The sequence below is a fragment of the Typha latifolia genome, chromosome 1 (genome assembly GCF_019914945.1).
Source record: "Typha latifolia isolate L0001 chromosome 1, TyphaL0001v2, whole genome shotgun sequence".
Lineage (NCBI taxonomy): Eukaryota > Viridiplantae > Streptophyta > Magnoliopsida > Poales > Typhaceae > Typha > Typha latifolia.
The window spans coordinates 15939040-15953170 of NC_133086.1; the positions used below are offsets into that span (position 1 = coordinate 15939040).

General features: G+C 36.0%; 2 protein-coding genes across 3 annotated transcripts; one reads left to right on the forward strand and one right to left on the reverse strand.

The window, feature by feature from the left end:
• The first annotated feature begins 983 nt into the window (after positions 1–983).
• On the forward strand, positions 984–6580 carry LOC140802706 (triose phosphate/phosphate translocator TPT, chloroplastic). Of its 2 annotated transcripts, none has more exons than XM_073158258.1 (12): positions 984–1451; positions 1621–1695; positions 1773–1838; positions 1934–2012; positions 2889–3009; positions 3110–3205; positions 3524–3636; positions 3719–3796; positions 4638–4754; positions 5599–5698; positions 5808–5908; positions 6243–6580. In XM_073158258.1, exons 1-12 carry the CDS (start codon positions 1153–1155, stop codon positions 6258–6260), a joined length of 1263 nt encoding a protein of 420 aa, XP_073014359.1. In that variant the 5' UTR covers positions 984–1152; the 3' UTR covers positions 6261–6580. The 2 variants fall into 2 exon arrangements, with proteins under 2 accessions (XP_073014359.1, XP_073014360.1); XM_073158259.1 differs by having other exon boundaries at positions 1399–1456.
• Positions 6581–7562: 982 nt separating this feature from the next.
• Positions 7563–12198, reverse strand: LOC140793198 (uncharacterized). Its single transcript, XM_073144554.1, has 3 exons — positions 11804–12198; positions 11212–11657; positions 7563–8378 (listed from the first exon to the last, which is right to left on the reverse strand). Exons 1-3 carry the CDS (start codon positions 11966–11968, stop codon positions 7940–7942), a joined length of 1050 nt encoding a protein of 349 aa, XP_073000655.1. The 5' UTR covers positions 11969–12198; the 3' UTR covers positions 7563–7939.
• Positions 12199–14131: the final 1933 nt, after the last annotated feature.

A 14131-nucleotide genomic window follows, 5' to 3' on the forward strand; every position in this document is an offset into this window, starting at 1 on the left:
AATAGGATTAGGAGCTGCCCCACACCAATTTCCATCTTCTTTTTTTTCTCAATAAATAAATAAATAAATAAAGAGAAAACAAAATCAATTATTAGTTGCTATTCTCGCACCTTCCTTTTTCTTCTTATACCTATTTTTTATTTGAGCAATTCGATAATAATCAATTAGTTATAAAATATTTTTTATCGATAAATTAAAGTGTATATAAGATATTTTACATATGTGACTAAATTAATTGATAAAAAATTAGAATTTAAGTATTTTCTTATTGCTTATCCTTATAACTGTTTCCTTAATAATAGGAGTGTCAATTTCTACTCATTTATTATTATTTTTATATTTTATAAAAAATAAATAACTAAGAGAGAAATAAAATATGATTAATTTATCCTTATAATTTAGAAAAATGACCGGTACTTCTAGTTAATTTATCACAATCGTTCAGTTAGGAATGAATTCTTATTGAATCATTTATCTTTTTATTTATTTTAAACATAAATTCTAATTTTTTTCAATAAATAAATAAATTAGACATGACCATTGTATATAGACACAGTCCTAATTTCTTCTGCCGCTCAACCCAACAATCTCCTATTGCAGGAAAGCATTAATGCTATTAATTTTATATTTTAAATTAATTTTTTTTTCTTCTTCTTATTATAGAATGATAGAAGATGGGCAGAGATTGAAGACTTTTTATGTGGCTCATGTGATAAGGCCCATTTAGATCTTTGTATCCAAATGAGATTGGTTCCGTATTATTTAACCCGTATTATTGATACCATACCAAAGAAATGGAAACAAAAAAAAAAAAAAAAAAGTTAATGTGATTATGAGTGCCCGCATAACTTTTTCTATGCTGGACTCAGATCAGCCGTCCGCTCTACGGAAACAGCGTTTTCATCCATCTCTACCGTACATTGGCGTCAATGCGTAGGATAAAACCGTTTCTATCGTCACCAAAGTAGCCCGCCAATAGGCGCAGGATACCAAATTCCCGGCGCACGATAACAAAGATCCTCTACTACATCCTATATTCCCATACCCCAATCTCCTCCGTTTCCCCCCAATAACTCATCGAAGACTCCTCACTCTCTCTCTCTCTCTCTCTCTCTCTCTCTCTCTCGATCGACTCCAAACCCTAAGCTAGCGATGGCGTCGGCGGGAACCCTCTCAGGCACCGGCGGCGGCATCTCCGGCCTCCTACGCCTTCGCCTCCGCCAGCGTCCGGCGCCGGCCGTCGCTTCCTTCTCCACCTCCCGTCTCCCATCCTACCCCGTCTCCGACGGCGGAAATCTAATCTGTGGCCGGCAGCTCCGGCCCGCGCTTCTCCTCGAGCGGACGGCCGCCGCTTCGCCGGCGGCGAGGCTCGCCGCCGGAAGACGGGATCTCGTCCGCCTCGTCCCCGCCGCCGCCTCATCGTCGCCAGCCGAAGGGAGCGATTCCGCCGGGTGAGGTCCGTCTCCTCCGTGGCGACTCGGCCGGTCGAACCGGACCGGACCACTCCGGCCCGGTTCGACTCGCCCCCACCCCCCGCCTCATGTGCCTCCCATTTCCTTCCTCATTTAGCAAAAGGATTAGATTTTTTGCGCTAAGTTTCGGACTCGGTTTCCTTTTCAGGGAAGCGAAGGTGGGTCCTGTGGGCTTCGCAGCGAAGTACCCTGCTCTGGTCACCGGCTTCTTCTTCTTCATGTGGTAAGGTTACTGCTCCAGTAAAGATCCGGTAAACTTACCTCTACTGTCGACAATTACCGTTGTGCCTTGCATTGCAGGTACTTCTTGAACGTGATATTTAACATCCTCAACAAGAAGATCTACAACTACTTTCCTTACCCCTAGTAAGTTGGCACGTGTGATTTTTTGGCAATGTCCCACAAGAATACAAGTTAATGATTCGTAGAACCGCGGTGGACTAACCGCTTTCCTGTGGCAGCTTCGTGTCGGTCATCCACTTGTTCGTCGGGGTGGTCTATTGCTTAGTGAGCTGGGCGGTGGGACTACCGAAGCGCGCAGTAAGTTTTACCTCCCGGACCCCGTTGCACGATACCCAATTGAAGTTCTTTATAATTTTCTACCCTACTCCCTAAACTCTATATTTTGTTAATGCAGTTTTAAAAATAGTCTTTTTCGTGGTAAGATAATGTTTTTCTTTTGTTTGACACGTGGCAATATGCCATTGGCAGCGAAGTGGATGAGGAGCCATGCTGTTACCATAAAATAAGGATATGTTTATCTATTCGTTTTACTTTTATTAGAACATACTGCGGTTGGTCGTTTGCCACGTGTAAAGCATGGAGTGGGTGGATCAGGTGGTTAGGCCGGTTCAGGACCACAAACAAACCGTGAGTTTAAGGGTATCTAAACCTGAAAGACAGCTTTCGGTTTTCCAGATGACGTTAGTCACATAATGCCTGTGGAACTTGCGACACGGCCACTGCTTTAATTTATTTAGAGCCAACTACTTAGATACATTGGATGCTCTTTCCAACTAATTGCACCTTTAACCAGCGGCGGCTATGTCATTTTACGTAAAGTAAAGAGTTGGATAAATAGCATTTGAATGTTTTTTTTTCAAAATATGGAGAGTTCTTTCACGCAATATAGATAAGTCCTCTTATATGTGTACTCTGTCAAATTAAATGGTCATTGCTAAAGCCCGTGTCAACAAGGCATAATATGTACTATGATGGATTAATAGATATATGATTAGATTCGCCCTTTGGTTTCATGTCAACAGATGCAGTACTGAGCTAAGATGACTGGAAGCTTTTGCTTTGCTTATTTGTCAAGCCTTGAGCAAGCCCATACCATACCTAGTTTTGTTCATTATATGTGATTACTTGCTGAGAGTGTAGAATATATTGTGAGTAGAGTTGATATTCTTGCAGCCCATCGATTCAAATATCCTGAAGCTGCTTGTTCCAGTTGCAGTATGCCATGCCCTAGGTCATGTGACCAGCAATGTATCTTTTGCTGCCGTTGCAGTCTCATTCACCCACACAATCAAAGGTACTTTCATCTAAGGCTTTTATGCTATAGTTACTTCTTAACTTATCTTTCTTCTACTAGTTTGATTAAGTTGTTTACATTTCTCATACTTCCATGTCAGCCTTGGAGCCCTTCTTCAATGCGGCAGCTTCGCAGTTCATCCTTGGACAACAAATTCCCCTGACGCTGTGGTTATCTCTAGCTCCAGTTGTGCTTGGTAATAAATTTATTATAGCATATTGAGAATCTGGTGCTGAAAAGAAATGTTAGCCTATTCAGTATTTACATCGTTTTTCACTGACTACTTGGTCAAAGTCTTAAAACTTGACCAAGTCATTGGTAAAAGGTATAAATTTGACTAAGAAAGAATCATAATATTCTTCTCAAAGTCTATAGTGCTGCGTGTCACTAGGGTCATATGAAAGGATCTTAAAGTTAAAAATATAGAGCTGGAGAAAATGATTATAGTTCTCTTTTTTACCAGAAGTCTACCAAATTATTCTCTATTTTAATACATTGATATGGAAATTTTCAGGTGTCTCAATGGCATCCCTCACGGAACTGTCTTTTAACTGGGTTGGCTTCATTAGTGCCATGATTTCTAACATCTCCTTCACTTACAGGAGTATCTACTCTAAGAAAGCAATGGTTTGCTCCCGCTCCCCTCTGTCATGCACATTTCTTATTTCCCTTTGTTCCTTCACTAAGAGGACTCATTTGATCATTGCAGACTGACATGGACAGTACCAATGTATATGCATACATTTCAATTATTGCTCTCTTCGTTTGCATTCCCCCTGCAATCCTTGTAAGTATTTGCCTGATTGGCTGCCATTGTAATAGCATTTATGTTTTCTTCAAAATTATCTCTGAACTGTTTACATGTCAATTATGATATTTATAAATCAGCTCCTCATTGATGTGAAATGGGTATTACCAGTTAGCCTCGACATGATCTCTTCTTTTTCCTTTTATTACTATAAACTATATGCTAGTCACTGTGTTCTTACTTTTATTATAATCAAATTATGATAGTTATCAATTCTAAATCTTTTAACTCCCGTGTAGGCAAGAAATGTTTTGTCAGATGTTTTCTCAAGTCAAGTTTGTATATCATTTAATTTACAACATTTTGTTAAATATGTATCCAGGTAAAAGCTCTCTAGTTTAGACCGTGTCAATAATATAACCTAATCTACATCCACAAGCTTCTTGTGATATATTTATTGGTTTATGGTGTGACCTCTATTTGCCACCATTAAAGAAAGACTCTTGAGATCCATATCCATCTTAATTAGATATTAAATTGGAATGTGATTGATACTCTATAAGTACATATCTCTACTATGGAGTAGGAATCTTATTTGCACTGGTCTAGAAGAGTAGTTCAAACTTACATTTTTTGCAAACGTAACTAAAAGTTTTGCATATTCCGTTCGTCTGCAAGCTTTCTGAAGTCTTTTAAGCATATAAATTTGTAACAAAGAATAGTGGGAGCTTAATTTTTTTTTTCTCTTAAGTTACCACAGAGGATTGCTTACTTATGCAAACTTTCTGGAGTTCTCTGAAGTTTGTAAAATCACATGAAAAATATCCAGAACCACTATATCTTCTCCTCTAAACTTATTGTGTTTGCTTCTAATTCACAGATTGAGGGACCCCAGCTGATGCAGTTTGGCTTCAAGGATGCGATTGCCAAAGTAGGATTACAAAAGTTCATCACAGATCTGTTCTGGGTGGGAATGTTCTATCACCTCTACAATCAGGTACTTGTGCAACTCTGTAGTCGTTTCAAGTGTCTACTAATTCTCTCAATTCATGGTCACCACAAGCATCCAATTGTTTTGGTTTTTCTAATAATGGTCACGTGAAATCTGTGTATTTGTAGGCAATAAACATCAAAAGGTAGTAAAATTTATGATTATGAGAGGTTTTAATAATTCAAGTTGTTTGGGTTGTTAATAAGATGGATAAGTAAAATAGCATTTTGTCTGCAAAGCATCCCTATAAAGGGTACAATCAGGGTGCTTTGGGGGCTTTCAATTTTAGTGTACTGAAAGCTGTATTTTAAATTATGAACCAGCTTGGTTCATTGTCTTGAACTCCAGTGTGTTACATAAGTAGGATCATGCTCTACTTTGACTTTCTCATTTGTTATGCCATCTGATTACATAGTTCCTACTTCCTACAACTATCTTCTAAGAGGTCATGAGCATATAACTATGTTAGGACACGTTTAACCTACTTTATGAAGCCTAAAGTTAAACTCTAAAAACTGAATTCTCAAGATATTTCCTTGGATACAAATTCTTGCTCCATTTATTAAATTAGCCTATGCGGCAAAGATGTTATTTGTCTTTCTACTTGATATAATAATCAAGTCCTTCCTTGACTACTCTAGTATGGATATCTTATCCTTAGTTACTGTCCTACTGTAGATGTAAATCAATAATACATGAATAGATGATGTCTTCCCTTTTAGATGCTATTAGAATTGTTCTGCATCTTAGATGGAAATATGTAGCTTGTTATGTTTTCATCAAGGTCATTTGCATTAACCTTATTTAGATTGCCACTACACAATTTTGATAACGTCCATGGATAATACAGTTGGCAACGAACACCTTGGAGCGTGTGGCTCCCCTCACCCATGCAGTTGGGAATGTGTTGAAGCGTGTCTTTGTGATCGGCTTCTCAATTATAATATTTGGTAGGTGTTAGCATTCTAAATGTAAATGGTTTACCTTGAAATATTGTTCTCACGTATATATTTTATGTCCTTTGATTCTAACGATTTCTGATTGTTCTTTCTCTGGCAGGTAACAAGATCTCAACACAAACAGGTATTGGTACCTGCATTGCGATTGCAGGAGTTGCTATCTACTCATACATTAAAGCCCAAATGGAAGAGGAAAAAAGGGTAAGTTCGAGAATCAAGCATCTAGAAAATCTAGAAACAACATGAGAGTGGATGAATTATAAAATCAACGGTTCAATTATGTTCAACTCCTTTGCATCGTTTCTATAAGTAACTGATTTATTTTATTATTAAACTGTTGACTGAGTACTCACAATATTGAAATACTTAACAATAAATCTACCTTTTGAAATTACATTTTAATGGAAAAAAGAAGAACCAATGAACTGGGTTATGTCCTATGGAAGTTCTTTCACTTGACTTTGGTTGGAGTCGTACTTTCTAATCTAGAACTATAAGTCTACGTAAACTCACTGTTTCTTATAATTTTGTGCAGAAAGCAAAAACTGCATGAACGGGAAGCTGCGGCGAGAGAGGTCAGATGTCATGGTAGATTTTGTATGTTCTTCCAGAAGCCAATAGCATGGAAAAGAAAACTATGCATGGGTGTAAACCAATTGAATCTCACTTTGTGTTACCTCCCATTTCTCTCATTTACTCTGCTGTTCTTTCATTTGGACTAGAGTCTGTCGACAATTTGTACAACTGTAATAATTGTTTATTGCGAAGAAGCTTCATGGCGAGTCGCAGGGTATATATGTAGAATAAAAATGAAGAGTACAATGTCGCAGACCTTTCTTCTTGCAATTGTGGAAGCATGAAGTTGTTTCACTATTTATTTATTTGAATATCTCCATTTTCTACAGTGCTGTAATTCTCAGCAACTTATTCCCATGCCAGCTAAAGGAATCGTTTTAGACAATCAACATACAAAGAGGTATGATTTAGTTTTTGGCATGTAATAAAGATACCTACTGATGAGTTGTCGTTAATCATATTAGCATGCAACATTATACTTTCTTTTGCTTCTTTATTGTGATATTTAGGATCTTATTTTATCTCAAGTAAACATTAAATTATTTAGGTTCTTATTGCTGAAGGTAGACGTGAACAACCAAGAAGATTCTTTAACAACCAGTCTGTATAGTTTTAACTTCTTACCTGCCTTCTGCTGTTCATTAAAAAGTCTTGCTACTTTAGTCTGTCTGGGTCCAAACACTATGTCAGGGTCCAAATACTATGTCAGGGTGGACGACGAGACTCAGAAATCGATGACGACAAAGAGCCTCTGCCCGGGTCTGATAGATAACTAGGAATAGTGTCAATGCAAAGTGTGCATAGTTAATAGTTCATTCTCGAGTTTTTGACCAAACTCGACCCATTTTATATTTTGTTTTACCAAAATATACTATTATTTAAATTTATTATTAAATAGGATCAAATATACTGTGGTTCTAATAAAAACATTAATCTGATCAGTGTTTTTGTCGTCAGATCTGTTTTACCTTCAATTGAAAGACTAAATTAAAGAGATTTATAAATATTTATAAGTTAAAAGGGGTAATTCATTTTAATAAAAAGAAATTTTAAAACAGAACTAGTTTGGTCAAAAACTCTTATAAGATGCAACGTTTTAATCCTATACATTCCATCTGAAGCAGCTTTGATACTAGCGACCAAACAGCCCCTGGATACCTCCTCAAATCCACCATGCTAGCATATAAGGTACGCTAAAAGAAGAAAGTCGAATACAGTACTCTAGAAATATATTTGCAGATTTCAGCAAGCAGAAAAACAAGCAAAGAGGCATCAAACGTTCCCAAAGATGATAAAAACTTCCTGTAATAGAAAGCAATAATTCAACCAGGACACCTGGTGAGCCTGCTGTTTGCTTCAACGGGCTCAGCATGTACAAAAATATATACATTAGTGGATCTAAAGCTGAATAAAAACAAATCCTAATCGCAAGTTGTGAGTCTATTCTTCCATCCAGAGACAACCAGTATGGCATAGCTGGCTAACTATACCTTATTATTGTACTATATAATGCAAAACCTAGATAAGATTTTCAAGAAAAAATATGGACTACATTACCAGCACATTGATCTGTTGAGCAGTCTGAAGTATAGATAACAAAATATATTCACAACTAACTTCTGTGCGTATTTAAATGCATGGAGAGTTGGAGACGCTCTAAGAACTCAGGAGTCTTTTAATCCCAGCTTTCTGATCAGGTGTCAGCCTTGAAGGGAATTTGATGTTGAATTTGATTCGTAGGTTACCCCTCTTGGAAGGATCTTTCGGTATCGGCATGCCCTCTCGCCGGACAACCTCCTCATATCCAGGATGAATTATTGAATTTATAGGGATAGTCAGATTCTGGCCATCCAGCATAGTCAAATGGACAGTGTAGCCAGTTAAGGCTTCAACCAAAGAGATATTTTGCGTAATGATCAGATCATTCCCTTCTCTTGTGAATACATCATGTGGCTTCTCATCAATAATGAATACAATATCTGCAGGAATTATGTTCGGAGCTTCATTTCCCTTTTCTGGAAAAGTGATTTTAGTTCCCTTCTTCCAGCCAGGCTTGATATCAATCGTCAGAATTTCCTCTACCGGCATAGTTCTCCTGTTAAAGACAACCAGATGAATAACAAAACACAGAAAAACAAAGTAAGAACAAGACAAAAACAGCTGAATATTATAAAATCAGCTATTAAGTTCACCTGAATGCCCACATACAATTCTGTGAGGGAAAAGGTTGACAACCAGCTCTTTTAACCAAGTTATTACGATCAAAAGCCCAGTTGCAACAGTAGTTCAATTGAGATTCATACTTATCAGATTTACTTCAGACTTGGACTTAGTTTTAAGTGTGTTATTCTTCTCATTTTGTGGTTGGAATTCTAAGTCCTAATCCCTGCAGTCAGTGAACAGCACACACCGTACAGCAAAAGAGTGGACAAGTATGCACCATGCGACACCCCGCAAGTTTTGGAAATTATCTAAGGATGTTCTTGCCGGTCAGCACGCCTTGTGCTGCCCACCTAACACGGGGTGTGCCTCCTGTGCCGTCACGGTTGCGCGCCGATCTCCGTGCTGATGTAAATTTTTTTTTTTTAAATTTTCTTTTTTCCATTGTTCATCATCAAATGAAGTGTTTAATTTTCCTTATCATTTTACATTTAACTAGATATTAGTTTTAATTATTAAATTATTATCAATTAATATTATGTGTTGAATGTTATTATATATTCAATTATATTATAGAGCATTTAATCATTAATATTTATTTTAATGAATGTATTTAATCTTATTATATGTTGAATAATGTTTTAGTTAACTATTGCTTTATCTTTAATAAAATATGTCATTTATAAAAATAATCTAAAGATAAAATACTATAATATAGATTTCAATACATATATTTAAACTAAAACCAAATTGACATACCGAAATCTAAAAACATATCTAAATATCATAAAATTTTTATTAAAAATATGTTAAATGCGTGCTAGTCGCAATGGGCATCCCACTAGCACACCAAGAGTGCCGTGCCATGCTGATGGTGGCACGATATAGCTATTGTTGATATCATTCTCCTACTAGCATGAGACTTCCAACTGGCATATACAATGTTAGGCAGCACACAAATCTTTTCTTTAGCAATCGTTATTGGAGGAAACACTACCCAGGTAAAATAAAAGAAAATATCTATGTAAGAAACATATGAGATCTAGTTTTTCCTTCTACTGGAGCCACAAAGCTTGTAGAACTGTTTGAACCTAAGGTGTACCACACTACATTTCAGTCGATTTAGTTCACACCAAATTTTGGTTGTTAAGAGTCAACACAGTGATGAAGATTCTCGTACTTAACTATTTGTTACAATGGATTGAGTATATCAATTCTGACTAGGACTGGCTTAATTCGATCAAGACAGCAGTTAGATCCAGTAAAATCTGGGACGATAGGGTTATTTACTTATTTTAAGCTGGATACAGTAAGGAACAATTAAATCAGTTTAGTTGGGTCAATTAAATCAGGTTTGGTCAGCTATATGGTTCAGTAAACAGTTTTAGGTTTGCCACCCAACTATTATTATATAAGATATATACATGCATCAAAATAATGATAAGTACTTCTCTCAAGCCATAGCCAAGTATAACATTTTGGACACTTAGGAATTTGATATGAGCTCATCACTTTGTATGACTGTGAGGCCTGCCCCTTGATCTAAGAGGTCGTATGTTCAAGTCTTCAAAATAATCTCCTTAAAAAATGAGAGTAAGGTCATGTACATTTCTCCACAGTAGACCCCAAATAGGCAAGAACCTCATGAACTTGAATAACTGTTAAAATCAGAGGTATAGACTAAGTTAATCGAAAACAGAGTAGCAAGATATAATCATTTTTGACACCTCGATGCACTCAAGCCATTGTCAAGCTCGACATTGTTGATGATTTACAAACTTGAGTTATAGGATTGGCCCCAAACAGCACAATTATAGAAATTCATTTCTGCAATAATTTGATTTGTGGCCCTTACATCCATCAAAAGTGAAAACAAGTCCATCTGAAATTACTCTTTTTTTTCACTAAATTGTTCCCCTGCACATGAAAAGCTGAAAGGATAGCATTCTGAAAAAACTTGCACCTAGAAACAACCTAAACTATTAACATTTCTTTTGAAATACTTAATTAAGAACTTTTAACATCATTTGATAATACATTATGTAAGTTTCAATAATAGTGGCTAGCAAGAGAGGCTATACCAGGGTCTTTTGCTGTATATTGTTCATAAAAAAGGCATCTTTGCTGCAACTAGTGATATCGCAGACAATAACTAGAAAAAAGTAATATTCCATCCAACAAATTGAAATTTCTGTAGGAACTAAATGAATTTCTGCCATTTGTCTCCTTTTCTCCAACCATTTCTAAGACTAAGCCTCTTCCTCAACCACCCAAGGAAAGCTTAATGCATTCTATAAACTTTAAATTAGACAAGCTTACAAGTATAATTAAGCTGTAGCCTTCGCACTTCATACGGTAATCAAATATGCCATACCTCTCAGGATGAGATGAAACTAGACTATCTAATCTATCTTAACAAGACAAAACTTATTCTCAACCACTTCTACTGGTAACTGGAAAACCACCTATAATTTACTTGAAGCAAAGAACTACGGTTGTATCTTATATTTCCTTGCCATCAAGTAAGACAACATGAACCTATCACAGAAGCAGCAACTTTTACTCACAACAGGCATAAATACTTGCTTCCTACTAGTAGTCAACTAAATAACACAATATAAGTGCTCCCTCTTAAACTTAGCCATAATATATCTGCAATGCACACAAAGTACCTAAGATTTACTAGAACAATGACAAAAGATAAACAGGGGCCAGAAATCAATCTTTAGCAATTAATTCAGCAGAATTAACAGAAGAGGGACTCTCACCCACTGGCATCGGCAATCTCCCTCGAGATCTTCATCTTCTTGGTGGTCCCTTTGTACAAGTCCTCTAGGCTACACGGCAGCCGGTTCTCGATGGCTGCCGCCTTCTGGGGCCTCTGCGAGTTAACTGACCCCTCTCCGCCATACGCTGACCCTGACCCGAAGACGTCATCACCAAACATCCCACCCGGGAACCTTGATCCACCTCTCATTCCCCCACCACGTCCACCCATGCCCCCAAATGGGCTCGAAAAACCGAAAAACTCTGCAAATATATCGTCGGCGCTCCTCGGATTGAATCGGAACGTTGTGGGTCCATTCCCGCCCCCGCCAGAGAAAAAAGTGGTCCCACCGCCGGCTCCCCCGTACCCGGGAGGAGGAACCTGACCCTTTAGACCCTCCTCCCCGTACTGGTCATAGACTGCACGCTTCTGGGCATCACTCAGAACCTAGAAAAGCGCAAAGGATGGCTTAAAAAGTGATCTTTGAAGAATTTACTACGTGGGTTCTGCCAAAGACTGATAAAAATAAACCGGTCTTGTGACAAATTACGAAGCGGATTTATTCGCAAACGAAGGAATACAGTCGGAATTACCTCATAAGCCTCGGAGATCTGCTTGAACTTGGCCTCCGCCTCCTTCTTATTGTTGGGGTTCTTGTCCGGGTGCCACTTCATGGCGAGCTTCCGATAGGCCTTCTTGAGGTCGTCATCATTGGCGCCCCTGTCGACCTGGAGGATCTTGTAGTAATCGACTCCCATGTCACTGCTGCTCACCTTCCTCCTCTTCTCCGCTCTTTGATGGCAGCTCTCTCTCTTCCTTCTCCTCTCGTCTTCTCTAATTTTGGCGGTGTGATCGTCGAATAGATGAGCTTTTCCTTGCCTCTGTAGCGGATTAGAGAAGAGAGGAAGGGAAGGGAACCGCCGACCGAGAGAGATCCAAGGTGGTGAGGTTGTAGAACTTTCGAGAAGAAAGTACACGCGTCAGGTTTAAAGGGGATCTCCTAATTGCGGCTGTATTATAATATTCTTCTTTCTTAAGCCATCTACTTTATATTTTATTACTATTTTTGGTAGACCAAGTGTCCGTACAAAAATAGAGATAAAACATAGATTTATCACCGGATACTGCTATCTATTTGTTTTTTTTTTCTTATGTTTGGTTTGAAAAAATAAATAAGTATAATAATATATTAAATAAAAATAAAAGAATATAGTATTTTATAAATCACACCTTATATTTTAACTATTTTATGATTCACACCAACTATTTTATATGCCGACCACTTATTTTTCTCTATAATTCTAATTTAACACTCTGATGTTATTTTGATTGATTGATATTGATCAAATTACTAAAATATCACACTACTATCTTTCCTCCTCTCTACTCCTCCTTTGAAGAAGGCATGAGTAGTTTAGGTATTTATAAATTATTTAATATATTATAACGGAATATTTGTTTGTTAGTACCGTTTAAATTAACGAAGTGTATTAAATGAGAATTATAAGGAAAAAGTAAGGGGTGAATTTATAAAAATCTTAAAGACGAAGTGTGAATTACAAAGTATATAAATATAAGATTTTGATTTATAAAATTTTCTAAAGAATAATAATAGTGTTAGGTTACAATAGCAGTGACAAAACAATAAGAATGATCACATCAATCTTCTTGCTCTTTCATTGGTTAATATAAATATATATTTGTAATTTAATTTTATAATTATTATATTATCTTACTTAATACTCGTGACTATTTTTAAAATTTGTCTAAAATATAGTTTGACTGACATTATAATTTACACGATACAAATATCATCACAAATAGTATCCAATAGATATTTCATGTCCACCTATTTTTACTACGTGAATATTATAAAATATATTATTATTGTATTATAATGTTTCAAATAAACTTAATCTTGAAAATGATATAATACATCACCATAAATAATATATAAATAAAATTTATGAGAAATATAATAAAACAAACGACAATAATAACTCGACAAAATGACTATTTCTCAATAAGATAACTCACTTGATTATCTTATCGCATCTCACTATTTTTATCACACCTAAAAGTTGAGATAAAAATAGCACGATAAACACAGTTGATCACAATCAATCAAACCCTATGTATACAGTGCTATAGTAAAAGATCTATTAAATATCAACCACTAGAACTCAACCACTAGACTATAGTGTTAGTGGTAACTTATATTAATTATACATTTAGATGACGTTTGGTTCGTACATAAAGAATATTTATTTATGAATTAAGACTCTCTTAAATATGTTTTACAATTAAAGCTCACTTACTTATATTTTAGTCAAACATTATACAAAGGAAGTCATGTGACAAATTATCCACAAAATCTTATTAGAGATAAAATGCGTAATAAAGTTATGCATATTTTTTAAGCAAGAATTTAAGTGCAATTAACATACTTATTCATAGTTAGTAATCAAACATAAATTTTTATATAAATTTATCCAAGTTAATCAATATTTTTGCAACCAAACAATAAAATATAAGTAAAGTTATAGATATACCTAAGTTATATTTAAGAGATGTGTATAAAGTTGTACTTAAAAAACTTTATATACCAACCAAATAAGGCCTTAAAGTATATCATATCACCGTAAGAATAAAGAAGCACAAAATTTACTCCTAATAATACTACAAAAATATAACGCATTTCACTTTAAAAAAAATTCTGTTATTTCTCAACACAAAGAACTCTTTTGAATATGATACTGAATTATAATGCATATTGATTTTAGTAGGAAATCTCATTCAAACATAAAGAACCCCTTGGATACTAACAAATGAACGATAGTTAACCACATATGCACATATGAATCAGCTGATTTTTAGATCAGTTTATTTATGTATTAATTATGCACCAATCCAATTATTAG